This window comes from Parasteatoda tepidariorum, chromosome 7, assembly GCF_043381705.1.
Source record: "Parasteatoda tepidariorum isolate YZ-2023 chromosome 7, CAS_Ptep_4.0, whole genome shotgun sequence".
Taxonomy (NCBI): Eukaryota; Metazoa; Arthropoda; class Arachnida; order Araneae; family Theridiidae; genus Parasteatoda; species Parasteatoda tepidariorum.
In genome coordinates, this window is record NC_092210.1 from 8,740,487 (window position 1) to 8,760,547 (window position 20,061).

The window sequence follows — 20,061 nt, forward strand, 5'->3', positions numbered from 1 at the left end:
CTGCCATTCATTATGTGAATAATGGTACAGTGCGTCTAAAGAAAAATAAACAAAAAAAATAATAAATAAATAAATAAATAAACTGACTACTCTGAATAATTTTTCATCTAATGATAAAATCTTTACGTTCTAATCTTTACGTTTACAATCTAAATGGTCCGAGGGGGTAACCTCAAATATGCCTATCGATATTTTAAGTTATGAAAGCAGATACAAAAACGTAATTTATCTGAATAAACATACATTTTTTTCCCAACGGATTCGGATTTTGGATCCCCTAAATATAGGGTGTAGACTCAGATATGGTCCCCAAAGTTTGGACCCCTTAATGATTATTATACTTTTTGCGTATTTCGCCATATCTCGAGAACTTTTTAAGCGAATTGAAAAGTTTTTGCACACGATTATATAATTCGCTCTTCCAAAGAAAAAAAATATCTATGTGAAAAGTACAGTTTTGTAAATATTTATTAATTTTTTATTGTTTTATTTAAATATCGTCTAAAAGATTTTGAATTGCAAGGTATATATATTGTTTGACATCATTTTAAAGTATGTAATTTTACATGGCAAAATACGATAACTCGACTATCTTTTCTAAAGTTCAATTTCTCTAGACCGGATTGGACAAAGTTGGTTGCCATGTAAAACTACATACTTTAAAATCATATAAAAAAATGCATACAGTTAAAAAAAATTCGACTATTCTTAAATAAAATAATAAAAAAATTAAATATTTACTAAAATTTATTTTTTGCATGAAACTATCTTTTGATAAACACATCTTATACTTGAGTTCAAAAACTTTTCAATCCGCCCAAAAAGTTATCGAGATATGGCAAACTTTGGAACACTTTCCTGACCAAACTATGGGTACCATATTTCCCAGATTGCGTTACCCCATATACTTTGGGAGTCAGAAATCCGAGTCTGTTGGAAAAAAAAGGTATGTTTATTAAGTACGTTTTTGTGTCTGATTTCGTAACTTAAGATATCGTCCGCACTAATTAATTAGCTTAATAAGGGTCACCATCTCGAACCATCAAGAATGAATCTACGTGAATATCAGATTATTAGATCAAAAATTATAGAGCAGTCCGTTTTTTTTCCATTTTTTTATTTATTTATTTTTTAAGCGCATTGAACATTGTTTTATAATGATTCTGCTGGAATTGTTCTCTTATATGTTATTCGCTTTCAATTGATGTAAAAATTTTAAAGTTCGGAGGATTTCGTACTTTTAACTGTTACTAAATGTAAAATGTAATACCAGCTTTTGCAGCAATCGTTTGTTTATCAGGTAATGTAATAATTTCGGAATTTCCACTATAACTGTTTGAGAACGCAACTTTCGTAGTTCGAATGTTTTTTTTTTTTTTTTCTAATTGCCTTTTTTGTTTTTTCTTTTCTTCATGCAATATCTTTATTTCTAATTTTAAAAAATATTTAAATAAATTTTCAGATTTGAAAAATTTTTAAAAGAAAGAAAGTAGTTTTAAAGTGTATAAAAAGAGCCTTTTTACATATGCATTTCAGTTTTTTACCATAATTTTTTTTTTTATATTTAAAAAAAATTATTATCCTTTGTAAATAATTTTTACATGAAACATAAAATTTTTCTTCTATCATACATCTTTTAAATAAAAAAAAACAGATTTAATTGCTCTTATTGTAAAATCTTTAACCAGCATTATACCGCATTTCTAAAAATAATTTAATTCAAGCAATTCTCAGTAATTTATTATTAAGTCATGCATACACCGATATATTTTAGTGAGCAGAATAAAAAAATAAAACAAGAACGAAGTATATCAATTCCAATAATAGTTTTATTTATTTCTGTGTTTTTTAGAACCAATTAGCTCTGTCTTCCATCAATTTCGTTAGGTATATTTTCATTTTAAGATTAAGCCAAGCGTGAATTTGTTATGTCAGTCACTTTGCCTCAAATTATTTTATTAAAATTTGTTACCAACGGGAAAATCTACTATAAAAGGTCGATGAATTGTGTATTACTTTCTTTTACAAAACCAGCACGTCTAAAGGGAAAGTTTGAGTTTAAATTTTAGTTTCAATAACACTTAAAGCAGTAATTTTGTTCTTAAATAGAGCCAGTTTTATTTCCCTTGTTTTCCTTATTCTATAAAATTCTTAGAAATGATCGAATCTTTTTAATGTTTCCATTGTGTTTCGAAATTGTTCGCATCTTTAGACTAGAGAATGTTATTGAACTGATTCATGAATATTTATGATTTTTTTTTCTAAAAAAAGATTCGTTTGGCCTAAAATTAGGTCAATAAAGAGAATTCAGCTTATTTTTTAGGCGAGCAAAAGATTATTTTTTTTCTTGGAGAAACTTTGGATTTAGGAAAAGCTAATTAATTGAGTCTACTTTGAATAACATTAAGTTGGATTTTCGGATGAGCTTTTTAATTGGTTACAGGGACTATTATTTTTTTACTAATTTTATTTTTTACTAATTTTATTTTTTACTAATTTTATTTTTTACTAATTTTATTTTTTACTAATTTTATTACTAATTTTGTTTTATTTTTAAATTTTATTAAAGGAAAGTTATTTTGGAAGAGCTAATTAATTGAGTTTACTTTGAACAACATTAAATTGGGTTTTCAGATGAGCTTTTTAATTGGTTATAAGGATTATTATTATTTTGCTAATTTTATTACCAATTTTAATTTATTTTTAAATTTTTTTAAAGGAACGATATTTTTGGAAGAGCTAATTAATTGAGTTAACTTTGAATAACATTAAGTTGGATTTTCGAATGAGATTTTTAATTGGTTACAGGGATTATTATTATTAATTTATTAATTTTATTATTTTACTAATTTTATTTTTTTATTAATTTTTTTTTACTAATTTTATTACTAATTATATTTTTTTACTAATTTTATTACTAATTTTATTATTTTTTCTAATTTTATTACTAATTTTATTTTAATTTGAAATTTTTTAAAGGAAAGATATTTTGGAAGAGCTAATTAATTGAGTTTACTTTGAATAACATTAAGTTGGATTTTCCGATGAGCTTTTTAATTGGTTATAGGGATTATTGTTTCACTAATTTTATTTTTTACTGATTTTTTTAATGAAATATATTTTTAGATTAGAATTTCGTGACTGCCTTGTATGGTCGTCGTGGAAATTTTTCCTCCCGTTTAAATGCAAAAAATTCTATTTTTTTTTTAAAGTTTCAAAGAGAAAAAATAGTTTAACGTTTCATTACGAATCAAAAATTAAAACATGTGAATAGCATTTATTAGTTTGGCAACTATGCTTATGAAGTAATATATAATTTTTTTGAAAACTTTTCTTACTTTAACTATTATTTTATTGCCACTTTGTATAAGTTGTAATAAAATAATAGTTAAACGACTGATTTTTTGCTCAGAAGAGCTGTGATTTTTGGATGAGCTAATTAGTAGAATTTGGTTTTGAATAATATTGAGTGAGTTAAGAACTTTTAAATTGATTATAGGATCAGCTGGTAGTTTGTTAATTAAAATTCAAGGAAATATGTTTTTAGATTTTAGTAGACAAAGAATCGATACAGATGATAGAATTTTAACTTGGAGGAGTTTTGAATACTGAATTAGCTAAATAATTGAGCTGGTTTTTTATAAGAATGTTCGAGTTTTGTAATTGATTTTTATTTTTAATCTGCCTGTTTTTTTCTAATTTTAATTACTTTTGAAGAAAATATATTATTAGACTAGTTATTTTGACGATGCATCGAAAAAGATAGACAGACTGTTTGTTTTTCGCTTGGAAGAGCTTTGAATTTTAGTTGAAAAAATAAATTAAATTTGGTTTTGAGATTAGATTGACTAAGTTAGGTTTTTAGAAATCATTTCAATTTATTTTGATAAATGGATTTGCGAAATGTTTTCTTTTTCTTCTCCGTGTATCCAATAAAATCAAACGTTCATTATTTGGCATGGTAAATTATTTAGAAATAATAGTTTAGTCTTGTAGTCATGGAATTCATACCAGACTCTTTCTTTAGGAAAAAAAATTGCCGCTTATTTATGGAAAAATGGGTAACTAAAAAAGTAAATCGGCATGGTTTCTCTTTTGAAAAAATATATAGCTACAGTGTGCTTACTTGTAACTTTACCGTTTTTCTCTTCCGTTAGTAATAAAATTGCTAGTATCCTCTTCCGATTTGGTTTTAAAGTCTTTTTAAGGCCTGTTAATAAAATTAAATTTAAGTCTCTTAAAGACCCTATTAGTTCTGACAATCGCTGGGGCATTTACTACTTTCAGCGCGTACTTGGTTTCATGGGACAAAATAGACACGTTTTAAAATTTAGCTTAACGTATACAATAGATACGCCCGTTATCAAGAATACGAGAAATCATCAATTGCTGCGCATTGTTGGAATCTTGGGCATAAATTCAGTTTCGAAAATGTTAAAATTAAGTCTACACTAGTCACATCATTTCCTCTTGATGTCCTGAAATCTTGTTTTATTCATATGAATGCTGATTCCTTTGTTAACGACATTACTTCCTCATCCCCTATCCATAGCGTATGGAAATGCATTTTACCCTAATTTGACCCTCTCTGCCAATGTGGTTTTTCTTGTTTTGTTTTTCAAATTTTTTCTTTCTCGGCTGATGTGGGTTTTTTTTTCATTTTTGTTTCTCGCCTTTATTTTTCCATTTTTCATCGGTAACTTTACGTTTCATATTTCAAGTCACTTTTGCTTCTTTTTATTCACATCTGGCAAGTCTTCAAAATGGGCGCCTGTTTTTGAGTGCTTGAAACATGACGACTGCTATTTCCAATTTGTATATTTTTGAAGCGAATGAATCAAGTAATATCTTACCGCTTCAGTTTCTTGGGATTATTTATTTAATATATTTTGGATTATTAAAACAGTGGATCGCTATAGTTTTGGTTTTTTTAAAAGTGACCCTTTGCAATAACTTTGATTTCTTAAAAAGTGGGTCGTTATAGATTCCGTTTCTAAAATGTTGAATAGTTTGGTTTAAAAAAATAGATTGTTGTAGTATTGGTTTTAAAAAAAATGGATCACTATAGATTTCGTTTCTAAAAAATGGGTCGCTATAGATTTTCTTCTTAAAAAAGTGAGTCGCAATGCTTATAAAATTGTAAACCTGTGAATTAGGTATTGTAGTGTAAAATAATAAGAACTAATGACTTTATTATAAATTTTTTTAACATTCATATATTGCCTTATGCTAAATAATACACATTTTGAAATGTATTAAGTTTTAAGCGTTTTGAATTTATTCTATTTTCTTTTTCAGCTATATTTCGGTTATACTTATATTCTACACTTCACATAGTTTCTTATTAAATCTTATACGCTATAAAATTGTCTGAAAGATATTCCGTTCACGGTTTTGCTTATAAATAAATTTCCAATAAACGACAACAAACAATGTCAATGCCCTCTACTTTAACTGGTGAAAACGTAAATTGTACGTTTCATGTAAAAAAAATAGGTTTATAGCTTTCAACATATTAAATTTAGTTCACCGTGAATATTGGATGTTATATTCCCCCCACCCACACGCTGAATCAATACGGAAATGAGAATACATAAGTTGACAAGTAAATATTAATATTAAATCATGCCTTCGTATAATTCACGACAACATTATGTATATCAGGTACAGATGCAATTTTTCTTACGTTTAAACAGTCTTCTAAACCATAAATCCCCGAGTTGCAACTTTTCAGTAAAGCATATTTATGTCAGAAATATCAATAGACAAACTGGAAACTAATTTAAAAAATTACTAGTCAAAAAATTTATTTATTTATTAGGAAAAAGCTGAAAATTGTGTGAAAGTGTGGGTTGTAAGACAAAATGTCAAAAAAGAATGAAAATCTAAATTAATGTCAGATTCGAAATCAAGGCGTCGTTTTAGAAGAAATGTGGATGCGTTAATAGGACTTGTGCAAATTATTTTATCTTAAAAATAGACCCTTCACTATTTTTTTCATTTTAAAAATAGACCCGTCACAAAACTCATTTTATTTATTTATTAAAGGAAGCAGCCCTTGATATCTTTAATTTAAAACTTCAAAAATACTACAACTTCAAAACTTGGATTGAGTTCTTTTTTTACAAAAACAGGACATTTTCTTCTGATATCCACAAAAATAGGATCTTAAAGATATTCATAAAAATAGAACACTGGCATAAAGTACCCAATTCTAAGGTTACTCAGAATAGAATTATGCTTAACACAAAGTTACAAAAAGTTTGAAAAAACCACTTTTTTTAAAAAATAAATTTCCGAATAGATTTTTCACAAAAAACAGGAGCTTTCACAAAAAAAAATAATCTGAAATGGCCCTTGCAAATAAAAAAGCATTCTTATAATTAAAGTGTTTGGGGGTAATATAGCGGGAAATCACACTTTTTTCTAACGAAATTTTCACATCAAACTCGTTCCTTCAATTTCAAGCCTTTTTAATTTCATTCAATTTTTTTTTAAGTACATGCACCTAGCTTTCTTTTGTTTATTGCTAAAATATCTAGCACTATTATTTGTAAACAATTATTTCATTTATTTTACTAATGATTTTAAAATATATTAACAAGACCGAGATTGCCTGGTTGGTAGGACGTTTGACTCGTGTTCGTGAGAACAGAAATTTGAGTCAAGCCAGCCGAAGAAACTCCGTGTATTAAATGGTGACTGGTGCACTTTAAATCTGACTGGGGCACAAGTTCCCATAACAAATCAATACCTCTTTGGGTACTGAATTGGAGATGGATTGTTCTCTGGTTCAGGTCAAAATTACGATATGTGTGTTAATGAATGGACGTATGAATGGGTCCGCCCTGTAATTTTACTGTATCTATATGAGCGCTTTTGAGTTTCAGATTTAAATTTGAAATTTCTGTTGCAAAAGAACGTAAAAAGTTATCATCAGCTCACAGAGAGAATACGAATTTCTTATTTATTCACAATTAAGTTATTTGTTCAATCTTAAGAAAAGACTTGAATCTAAGAAATATGTGATCTTAAATCATTATAAATGTACTTTAATGCCGAGAATAATCTTTCTACGGTAAATTGGGTAAGGAGCAATGTTGTTACAATATTGCTGGCCTCTTAAAGTTCCAGCCCGCGGGCCACGTCCGGCCCGCAAAGCCTTTTTTTGTGGTCCGCGAACTAAAATCTATTAGTTGTTATTTTTTGCGGACAATTTTCGTAAAAAATCTTTATGGGTTTAAAATACTTTTCTTTTGCTAAAAACCCCTAATTTCGTCGTTTCTGTGAAATTTAACATACCAACGGTGCAAGAAAATTTATTTCTCGGGTAAAAATCTACTTCTTATTTTAATTTGTAATTCAATACTTTTGTTTTGCACAACTTGATAAAAATCTGACAGTAATATTTAATGTTTCTTTAAACATAAAAGAGTCCTATATAAAATTTTGATAAAGTTGCGGCTGGCCATTTGACTGGTGTTTTTAATTGCGGCCCCCTGCCTCATGTAAGTTGGAAACCCCTGGTTTATAGCATACAATGAAATTGCTAAAGCCCTGGAGTTTGGGAAAATTTAGAGCTCAAGCTCCGGGAACGCATACAGCTTCTGCTCTTTGCTTAATTTAGAGATTTATTTAAAATTGTTAAAAATTAAAATTTTTATTTAACTTATAAGCGTGTCGAAGAACATTGCCCTATTTGCCACTTTGCTTATCCATCTTTTTTCAGAAACAATTTGCTATTTAAATATAGCCTATTTTTAGAGCAACTCATATAAAATATAAAAGAAACACTTTTGATGTTTTTTTGAAAACTCATTACCTAACAAAAATAGTGCGTTCGGTTAAAAATAGTGCATTCTCAGACATACCCTTTTATTGTGCTCCACTTTCTTAACTTCTTCGTGTAACAAAATTCATTCTTTATGACCATTTGTTGGAAAATATTCTAGAACAAAAGATGTTATTAATTGAAAGGATTAAGACATTTGCGTTATTTAACATTACAAATCATTCTATTTCATTGTGATAATCTACTTTACAATCACGGCTTTCTTTCTTTAATTTTTTTATTAAGCTTTTAATTATTACTAAGGTTAGAAAAAGGTACCATTAAATAATGCAGTCATCAAACATAATAATTTTTTTTTCTAAAATAAATCTCCTCACGAATGATCTCCTCCTTCGTGTTGAATTCACAAATCTCCTAAAAATCGTACCTCATGCCCTATTTTCTAATCTTTTTATTTTTATTTTCCCTAATCCCGGCGCAACGCCCTGTTGTTAAATAATAGGGTGTTGTCAAAATCGTAATGGTTCTTCTTTGTTTCTTTGTCTCTGACAACAGTGTGAAACAAAGTAACCTTCCAGTGATAGTTTAGGGGTTGTCTATTAATGACGTCATACATTTTTCGACCATTTTTGATAACTCCTTCCACCACCCCTCCTGGTCATCAGGCTCACCTTATTTCGAATTTACTTCGCTTTTTTTTCTGGGGAAATGTTTTTATTTATTAAACAAGTATAGAAGGTTGAATATAAATCTAAAACATACATAGGATTTAAAATAAATTTAATTCGGGATATCGGATCTGATTGTCGAAATAATAGTCATAGTCAAGAATCTACAAAAGCTCGCTATCTTTTAAGAGCCAAAATAAGCTATGAATAGAAGAGTAATCGATATATTTAATTTAATATTCATCATCATCAATGGCTCGACAGCCCAGGGTGAATCTTAATCTTCTCAATAAGTTTTTTCCAGACTAACCTTTTTCCTGCTAGTGTTTTCCAGTTTTTAGTTGTTAATTCATATAGTTAATAATTAGTTTTTAATAGTTTAGTTTAATTGAATATTATCTAAAAATAAGTTAATAAGGAGCTTAGAAGTATGGTGTACAGTTTTAATGCGCAAACAGTTTCACGAGTTAAGATCTAAAAACAGAGACTGAACACAGAATATTTTTTAAAATTACGTATATGTCAAAAATTTAGGAAATATATTTTTCAACAACAAAAAGGCAAGTTATGAGTTATGCCCAGTTTCAATAATGCACATTTCCTGTTTCATCCATTTCATTAAATATGCATTTTGAGCTATGGCCATTATTTTATTTATGGCCATTATCAAGCTGTACCTTTTTTCACATAGCTATGTACAGGTCAAGCTATGTCCTTTTTTGCATTGCTATGTCCAGTCTCATTAACGTGGTCCTTTTTCTTAAAAACTCATTTTGGGCTAAATTAAAAATAAAAATTCCTGATGAACTTCGAAAAGTTGTCAAAAAAATACGCAGAACCACACCTTTTTTGAAATACCTAATTTTATTCTATTGTTGTGTAAATCATTTTTTCCTTTACTTATTCTCGAATTTTGTTCCATGACACCTCCCCGTCAATTCAGTATCCTGTTACATCATTCTGTACATTAAGTGGAGATTCATTGTCAGGAAGCGAAAAAGAAATAACTGAGAATCACTGGCCCTTGACGTCCAACGAAATATCTCGCTCTACTGAGAACCTAGGGGGGAGTTTACGAACGTTATTTATGGAACTTAACGAACTAAAAACTAAAGTATTCCGTCCCTTCTCTATGATAACTCAAGCATAGCTTTTTCAGACCACAAGATTCAAAAAATTAGATGCGTTTTTTCCGTTTTGTTTTTTACTTTTGATAGTTCTAAACTAGTTTGTTTTGTGATTAAGTTAGTATTTTAAACTCTGATAATGTGCAAGATATTTATGGCAATGGTTCTAACTTCAGTATTTTTTTCGTTAGATTATTAAAACGGATTTTATTAGTTCGTATCTTAAACTTAAGTAGAAACAAGAAGTTGACTGGTTAAAATATTGCTTGTTTGTTGTGACCGGGATTGCCTGATTGATAGGATTTTGGGCCCTTGTCCAAGAGGTCACCAGTTCGATCCCCGTTGGCCGAAGACCCCTGAGTAGTAAATGGTGACTGGTGCACGTTAAATCTGCCGGGTCATAAAGTCCTCAATGTTCCCATAACGAATCATACCTCTGGGGGTACTGAATTGGAGATTGATCGTTCTCTAGTTCATGTCAAGATTACGATTTGTGGATAAATGAATGGATGTATGAATGGGTCCGCTCTATAAGCGTGCAGTGACGTGTGTGTGGCTCAAGTCGTATTCTTAGTCATAGACGGCGTCACCAAAAAACAAGAAACGCACCCTCGGCCTTAAACTCCTAAGTTGCAGTTATTTAACTCTGAGTAAGGTGGTGAGTGCGCAACAAGGAACATCTCGAATTCACTTAACTGGTAGGGGATGATGGTAGTGTATTAAACGAATATTTAGTTATCTAGGGTTAACAAGTTTTTTGTATATAAAAATAAGATGTGTTAATCAGTTTTTATTAAAGCGAGCACCAGAAACAATGATACAAGACATTGTTGATAAAATGTTTAAGTAAAACTGATTTAGAAGGTAGACATTAAAACTACTAGAAGAAAAAAAGTAAATTTAAAAAAGAAAGAATGAACGGGTTTAATTAAAAGTTCATCCATCTCTACAGACTATTAAAGAAAAGAAAAACACTAGGAGGATTTGCTTACCGTCCCCCGTGGTTACTATTCATTTATTATTATTATTATTGATAAAAAAATATAATTTTGCTAATAAAATATACAGTACACTCTTGAAATCTCGAAAACCTTCAAAAGAATATTTGAATAATATGTCAAAAGAATTTTTTCCCCTCTGCATTATATATCCACTTATTGTTAATTTGAAATCCCATGTCGAAGAGTTTCTTCTCAAAATCTTGTTATGTCGAATTTTTTTCGAAATAGAAATTGAATTTTTTTGGAAAAATCACAAAGTAAGTTCATTGTAAAAATATTCTTTCCTATTTAATGTCTAATAATTTTTGTCTTACTTTTAAAAATAAAATTATCATTGTTGTATTAGAAGACTTATAGTCAACAATCATTACATACAAATTTAATAGTTTCTTATAATATAATTCTTATGTTTCATGACTCTAATTTTTAGAGCTATATTTTAGAGTAACTTGTTATCTGGAAAACTCGCATTCTCCAAATTTTTTAGTAACGCTTCAACTTTGAGATTTAAATTTAAAACTTTGAGTTTTAAATTTAAAAAAAATCGCGTCAAGTTCATAAATGAAAATGGCCCTTTGGAGTGGTATTTTTTACTTCAAATATCATTAATAATACACGCACAAATTATCGATTCTTATTTTTTTATTTATACATTTATTACTACTTGTAAATTTTTAATACATCCTCCTATTTCCAAGTTTCTAAGTCTTATTATTTTTGCGCAGCAAAAGAAAATGGAACGTAAAGTTGAACACCCAAAGTGGCGCCCGTAATTCCGATTTTTTAATAGAGTGAGAACGCAGATGAAAAGTCGGCATGTTTCGAAAACAATTTATAACATCAAATAAAGTGTGGACTTTCCATCTACTTTTTTGAAAAGCTTTATAAGAAATTCTTGCAACATATTTAAATTTGAGCCGAGATGGCTCAGGGGATCAGAGCCCCTTAGCCGTCAGGTTAACCGTGGGATTTTCTCGTAGTCTTCCTCTCCGTGTAACTCAAATGCTGGTTAGTTCCATCAAAAAGTCCTCCAAGAAGGCAAATTTCTCCCACTCCTTGATCCAGGAGTTCCCTTGTCTTCTGGATTGGTTTCAAAATTTACTAGGCTACGGAGTTGAACATTAGTTGTCGTAAACCTAAAAAATTGGATCGGCTGTTCAACGACGGTTATAAAATAAAATAAAACATATTTAAATTTAATTACAATAACCATTAATATCTGGAAAATTAACCGTGACTATATCAATTCGATTCTGTAGCACCTGAAATAGCGGCGACGGTTTTCTAATGCTGAGAGAGAGAAAAAAAACTTGAAAAGTAACAAAAACGGAAAACCACAACTGTTGATTGTGTTAGCACAGCTATATTATGTGGTTTGTCCCATCAAAAAAGGTCATTGATTCTGGGCGAAGATCAAACGTGAGGCTTTGCTCATCCAAGCGGAGTTTAAAAAACAATCAAAAGCATTTTAGTGGTGTTTTTCTTCTATTTTGTACCTGACACATGGAACAAAATATTGCGCCATTCCCTAAATGTTTTGAGCAATTCGAAGAAACGGCGGGTTCTCTCTTTTTACTATTATACTTTTTTTTTCATTAGATCAGTCAATTGTTGTGATTTTTCGATAAATTTCTTATTCAGAAGCTGAAACAAAGCTTCAAAGCTCACTTTCTTTGTCTACTTTTTCGGACAAAAACTTTTGTAAGTGTATACATATATATTTTAAAATCTAAAATACACTATCTGTTATAATTGAATAATCTCTGGTATAATTGAGACTATTAAATGTTAAAGATAGAAAAATATAACTTAAAATGGTAGTTAGTAGTTAACATATATAATAATAACAGGTATATAATAATAACAGGTATAATTGAGTCTAAAATGCTACAGAAAGGAAAAATATAACTTAAAATGGTAGTTAGTAGTTAACAGGTATAATTATAACAGGTATAAATGAGTCTATTAAATTCTAAAGATAGAAAAAAATATAGCTTAAAATGGTAGTTAGTAAATATAATTGAATAACAAGCATAATTGAGTCTAATAAATTCTAAAGATAGAAAAAATATAACTTAAAATGGTAGTTAGTGGTTATAATTGAATAACAGGTATAATTGATTAGCATTAAATTCTAAAGATAGTTAAAAATATATCTTAAAATGGTTATATAGTTATAATTAGTTATAATTGAAACACAAGTATAATTGAGTCAATTAAATGCTAAAGATAGAAAAAATATAAGTTAAAATGGTAGTTAGTAGTTATAATTGAATAACAGGTGTAATTAATTCTATTAAACTCTAAAGATAGTTAAAAATATAGCATAACATGGTAGTTAGTAGTTATAATTGAAACACAAGTATAATTGAGTCTATTAAATGCTAAAGATAGAAAAAATATGACTTAAAATTGTTTAGTTAGTAGTTATAATTGAATAACAGGTATAATTAAGTCTATTAACTGCTAAGGATAGAAAAAAATATAACTTAAAATGGTAGTTAGATACAAAATAGATATAAAATAGTTGGTAAATACAAAAATAATAAAATCTATATTTGTATTCATATACTCATCATACAGTCAATTTTTTATTCATTACTAGTTTTTTAAATTGAATTATCAATCGATTTAATTTCTTTTAAAGTAAATAAATTTCATTCGTAAATGCAGATCGCTTAATTCACTAGCTTATTTATTTGTGTGAAAGTTTGTTCACCTTGGTTTCACTTAATGAAGTTTTAATTCGAAGTTCAATAATTCGAGGAGAGCAGGAAAACTTTGCATGGATGAGTTTTTCACACCTCTGCTCTCTCGTTAGTGAGTGAAGAGATTAAAGAGAAAGTTGCTCCAATAAATTTCACCATTTCAGACATGTCACTTTAAATACTTCATTTATTTATTAAAAATAATGTCATTATGTTTATCAGGATATTCAATAAGGAAAAAAATATTAATATAATTTAAAGAAATTTTTTTTGAAATTATTTTTAATACTTTAATCATCGAAGATTGTCATTTTCGCTAGAAATCGGTTTTCTATAAGCAAATTTTCTAAGCAATGAAATTACTTACAATGACTTAACATACATAATAATGACTACTTTCATGTCAAGTAGTTTTAATATTAGCTTTAGAACTTGGATTTTTTTTATCTTAAAAAATACTCACATATAATACTATTTTTAAAATTGGTTATATAGTTATATAGCCATTGTTTAATGTACACAAGCAAAGAAAAACCGATATTTTTCTTGAAATTTAAACTATTTTAGCAACAAGAATTCTAAATAGAAAAATTGCTTTTTTAAATAATTTTTGCGCAGTGTAATATAATTTTCATTAGTTCTCTTAGCGTAAAGAGCTCAAATGCAAAACTGTTCTCGATAAAAGAAAAAACAAACAAAATTAATTATCTAAGCACATTTTCCATGATAGATTTCAAAAAATAAATAAATACAAGTTAATACAGACATACCGACTTGCCCAGAAAAATACCACGTCAACATTGAACCACAGTATTCATATCTTGAACTATAATAGGGTTCAAATTCGCCACAACCTTAAAAAGTTAGCAAACTGAACCATAACAGTTGCATGAAATCAAGTATAAGAGGTATGATAACATGGTTCAAGTTGGCACAGATTAAAGTAGCTGGAAATTTGAACGACATTATATTTTATTTTATAACCGTCGTTGAACAGCCGACCCGATTTCGGGTTTACGGCAACCAATGTTCAAGTCCGTAGCCTTGTAATTTTGAACCCAATCCAGAAGACAAGGAAATTCCTGAATCATGTATTGAGAGAAATTTTGCCTTCGTGGAGGACTTTTCAATGGAGTCAACCGACATTTGCTTTGCAAGGAGAGGAAAACCCCCGAAAACCTCACACGGTTAGCCTGACGGCAAGGGGACTCTAACCCATGACCCGACTGCAACTGAAAATATTTTTACGTCAGCACTGATCGTCAGCACATTAAAGGTCGGTGCGAGCCCGGAACTGGATTTGTATCGACCAGCCGTTGCTGGGGTTCGAACCCGGTTCACCTCATTGGAAGACGAACTCTCTATCCTCTGAACGACATTAAATTATAACCGTCGTTGAACAGCAGACCCAATTTTGGGTTTACGACTACTAATATTCAACTCCATAGCCTTGTAATTTTGAACCAATCCAGAAGACAAGGGGGACACCTGTATCAGTACCCTCAAAGGTATGATTTGTTATGGGAACATGGAGGACTTTGAGACTCGACAGATTTAACGTGCATCAGTCACCATTTACTACACAGGGAATCTTCGGCCAGCGGGAATCGAACCCACGACCCTTTGGACATGGGCACAGTGCCCTAACAACCAGGCTATCCCGGTCCTGAATGACATTATAGAGACAATCTAAAATTCTTAACATTGTATAGATTGTAGACAAAACAGGCAACATTTATTTTATATTTGTGTTTAAAATTGCTTTAGCACGAAACATAGTAGTGGTATTTTTTCCCCATAACTTAAGAGCAATATTTAAAATAAAAAAAAAGTTTTAAAAATGAATTATTATTATTATTTTTTTTGCTAACATATTTCCGAAATGGGTTAAAAAAAAGAATATAGATTGAAAAACGTTCACTAATAACAATATAGTATCCTATTTTATTCATAAAATAAAATTATTCGAATTTATAGGGTAAACGAAAATAGATATAAGGCTAATGTAGGATGCACGGAATGATCTTAAGTCACGAATACGCTGATCGAATTATCTGGAACGCGGTGATTCTATCATAGAAACTAATACACAAGAAACTAGAATAGGTGATAAGAAAGATAAGTTATGGCTATTATTATAATGGCTTTGAGTTGTTTAAACTTCTAAATTCTGGTGATATCTATGTTTTCATATATTATAAATTAAATTTTTTTTTTAAAAAATGGCATTCCTCTTTAGTGCTTTTATCCAACTCTAAGTCAGCGTTTATTTATCAAAATAGAAACATTTTAAAAGATAATTATATTTTTAATGGAATTTTTTCACAACGATCTGCTTGTTTTGGATGGTTGGAAGAATATATATATATATATATAGAAAGATTTTTAATAAATAAAATGTTTTTAAAAATTTTATTAAAAAATTAAATAAAAAACTGAAAGCAAAATAAGGAAAATATATAACCTCGTTCTCAGCTCACACGATTATATCCGCTAATAAGAGTGCTTTCTAATATTGTATTAATCTGGTCAATATATATATTAGAATCAAAGCTCTATTCTTTCTTCTTGAGCGGCATGTTCAAACTATATTTTTTTTTCGGCTTATATCTCGAATGCAAGTTTTATCCAGATTCGTTCAATAGAACCGGATGTACCGGCTTTTGAGTACTCTGTCAGGTTTCATTTTAACCAAACTGTATAGGATTATATAAACATTTTACAACTCTCTCAAAAGTGTTAGGAACGCCGGACACTTCAATACAAACACTTATTAAAGTAGTTTACTAAAAAGTGTAATGTGTATAACTGAAATATCCTTGCAAAGAAATCAAAAACTGAGAGCTGACCTTAGAAGGGTGAAAAAGCAGCCTTCATGCTTCCAAAATTTTGACCTTTTATGATTGTTCTACTCACTCTAATCAGAGTAACGCAGATCTTTATCTTCAGATCTTCATGCCATGTTCCCCAGAAGATAGTAACATTGCATCTCTTGCGTGATAACATTTCCGTTGTATTGTCGCGTGGCTTTAAGTTTTTCTTTCTTTCTGTACTTGAGCGACAGAGAGGTAAATGTAATAACCATGAGGATTAAGAATGTCTTTATGCATAATTATCAAGATCATGCATTATGCTGTTGATAATAATGTAAAGGACTTGACAGTGGTTACTGCTCTCTGAAATAGTATTTTATCTTTTCCATTCTTTATTATTATTATTTTTTGGTTTAGTTGAGTTGTCATTTGTAATTTATTGCATCATTAGAGATATAAAATATACTATATGCTCAATTTTGGGTTAACGACTTGTATTTTATTAGCCTTAAATTTTTGAACCTAATCCACAACGCAAGGGAACTCCTGGATCAAGTATTGAGAGAAATTTACCTTTGGGGAAGACGTTTCGGTGAAACTAACCAGCATTTGCTTCAGATGGAGAGGTAAATCACAAAAACCTCCCACGCTTAGTCCGACGACGAGGGAACTCTAACCCGTAATCCGTCTACCACTGAGGATATTTTACGTGAGCACTTTGGATGATGCGAGCCGAGTGCGAAATTCGTTTCAACCAGCCATCGCTGGGATTCGAATCCGGTTCACCTCATTGGGAGGCCCCTGAGCCATCCACGGCTTCTAGTTATTAAAATTGTTCGAACTTACATAGGCTTATTTACCTAGACTCATATTAAGACCAGACTGTTACCTAGACACATATATAGATTTGTCCTATTCAGCCTAGGCATTTAATTGTTTGAGCTTACCTAGGCATTCAGCGCATTTAGACTGCGCGTGCGATGTCTATGCGATTCTTGCTTGTTATCGTGTTTCTGACAACATTAGCTGAGCCGATTAATGTTCTTTAACTGCTATTCAGACTAAGGGCGACATAAAATGTCCTGCCACTGGGCAGACACCCCTTGTCATCGGGCTAATCGTGGGAGGTTTCCGTGTATTCTCTCTCCATGTAACGCAAAAGCGGAATAGTCCCTCACGAAAGCCAGTTAGTACCAATGCTTGATCTAGGAGTTCCCTTGTCCTCAGTGTTGTGTTCAAAATTACAAGGCTATGGATTTGAAAATTGTTCGTAGGTACATTCAAAATTGGGTCTCGGCTGATCAACACCGGTTATGAAATAAAATGAGATGTGATTCATGCTAAAAATAAAGTGTTTAGAGCTTTTGGGGCTTCTTTATCAAGCTAAAGCTTATAAAATAAATGTTTCAAAAATAAAAACTTGCTTTTTATTTCTGCTCGTAAGGATTATTATGTCTTTATAACATTATCATGACCTTAACGTAAATTAAGACACAATCGTTTAATATTCTTAAATCTTAAGTTTTATTTATTTATTTTCTTCAACCGGATATAATAAAACATTCTCTAACAGATAATTTTTGTTGTTTTTCATAGGAGTCGATGTGACTGCTAATCAAGATGAAATTTCGGATCATGAAATATTCCAATTAGAATACGATATAGAAAGTAAACGATGGTGCGTACGAACTATGCAAGATAAATATTGGAGTTTGCAGAGCAGTTCTGGCATCCAGGCCAATGCTGATAAGGGGTGAGTTACGCATATATATTTATTCTGTTGTTATGTACACGAGTATTAAGTCTTCACACGTAAATAAGATAAACAAATTTAATGTCAATAGTTTAACAAGTTGTAAATATTGATGTTTTCTAATGTGATGAGATATGAACTCAAATATTTAACATTTCAGATAAAAATTTGTGGTTGTTTCAATAAAATTAATTTGTTCGAAATGTTCCAGAAAAGTTTTTTAAATTATAAAATACGATATTTTTTATATATATTTAAACGGTGGCCAAGATTTAAACTATTGATGCGCATACCATACGTGTTTTAATATTTTGTAAATAAATATAAAAAAAATTAAATTAACGTAAAGAAAAATGACTAAAAATCAATTAAAAAAAATTGCACGAGCGTCTTTGACGATTAATCTTTTATCGGGCCATTTTTTTTCCAACAAAATTATGAAAAAATATTTTTAGGATTGAGATTAATTTATAAAAAGAAATTCATTTAGCTTATTAGCTTAAATTAATTTGATTTTTAAGACCATTTTTGGTGGGAAGATGGGTGAAAATTTTTCAAAATTTTACCTACTATGAAGAATTGGCCATAAACTTGAACCTCCATACTTATAAATAACGGAATTTATAAATTCTGTGTTTATAATTGCAATTAAACTTGATGAAATGTGATGAAATGAACGAGCGCATAACGTTTAAGAGTAAATAGCTCTCCGGTGTTAAAATCTCTTCTTGACCTCACTCTAACCTTTACTGTTATTTTTATGTAAATAAAGCACTTCATAATCTTTTTTTTTATTCTCTGAAGTTATCAGTAAATGGCAGAACAAATCATAGGTGAAATTTTGTTTCCCATTGATATTTAGAAATACACAAAAGTTAGTGGTACTAACTATAAGGGATTAATCAAAAACCTCAGAAGTCCCTCAAAATTTCAGATAAAAAAATTATGCATAATGAGCTATTTAAAAGCTATTTATGAGCTATTTAAATACAATTTACGAAATAAAAAAAAACTTATCATTTTTCAAATATTTAGCGCAGGAAAGAAAAATTTTCATTTTTCATTAATTTTTTTATGTGAAGTTTAGAATGCTATTGTAAGAATGCATTTTAATTTTGCCTAATTCTTCCTTATTGTTGTGAGTAGTAGTTAGTTAAATTTTGTATGGAATACTTTAGAAAGGAAAATTTTAAATAACTTTAGGCACAAAAAAAAATATACTGTAACACTACAAATTAACAAGAAAAGACCTTAGATTCCACACTGAACATATTTTAACTCTAAAAATTATATATNTATATATATATATTTATTTATTTATTTATTTTATTATTCTAATTTTTATTTTAAACCTTTCCTTTTGGCGACTAAGGTAATTTAAAATTTTTATTTGTGAGGTCTGTGAGAATAACCTTTAATTAACTACAGACAAAAACAATAGAAAAAAAAATGGTACGTTAATAACGGTAACGGTTATTAAAAAATTATCTACTTAATTACTTTATTGCACTGATTGTTATTTAAATCATATTCTCTTGAGAAAGTCTTAAATTACTCTCCTTCCATCGTTCTAATACGGCTCAAACAATAAGTAAAGTCTGATTAAAATATCTTATCCAACATGTGCTTGACAGACATCCGACAAAAAACCTCCATAATTAACCATTGTTCAGAGAGTGATAGCTATGGCTGCTGACAGTCGACAGAATGTACTTTTCTTTTTCTCGTTACATTACTCTATCTTTTTACCCGACATGCCATCTTTTGAATTACTATCTTTAGCTTGTAGCTTCTCACGTGTCATACTGTCTTGCTGACAGATCCTTTCAGCCAATGGACGGGACGTTCACCTATACGAAGCTTCTCAATCACTGTTATGAAAGTATTAGCGTTGTTCGTTTAAGTGAATCGATTGCTGCCGCCGACCATGTCTACATAGAATATTACTGTTGTAAAAGACTTGAGAAATAAAATATGTATGTATGCATAAAAATGTAAAAAATAAAATGGTATTCAAGAAGAATGCTAAAAAATAAGATAAAATAAAATGGCATTCACGAAGAATGCTAAATTTTTTAGAAATAGTTCTTTAAACTGTTATTTTCTACTGTTAAGAGGATGCTACATCACGGAAGACACTTTTCATTGTGAATTTTGTTTCACCTCCAATGGTATTTTAAAATTTTAAATTTTGATTTA

General features: G+C 29.6%; 1 protein-coding gene across 3 annotated transcripts in view; it reads left to right on the forward strand.

Moving 5' to 3' along the window:
- The window catches only part of LOC107445826 (protein singed), a 59,874-nt gene that overhangs the window by 33,224 nt on the left and 6,589 nt on the right, over positions 1-20,061 (forward strand). For all 3 annotated transcript variants that reach the window (XM_043048949.2, XM_043048950.2, XM_043048951.2), the window contains exon 4: positions 17,706-17,862. In XM_043048949.2, the coding sequence (XP_042904883.1) occupies positions 17,706-17,862 (157 nt within the window). The remainder of the gene's footprint in view (positions 1-17,705; positions 17,863-20,061) is intronic.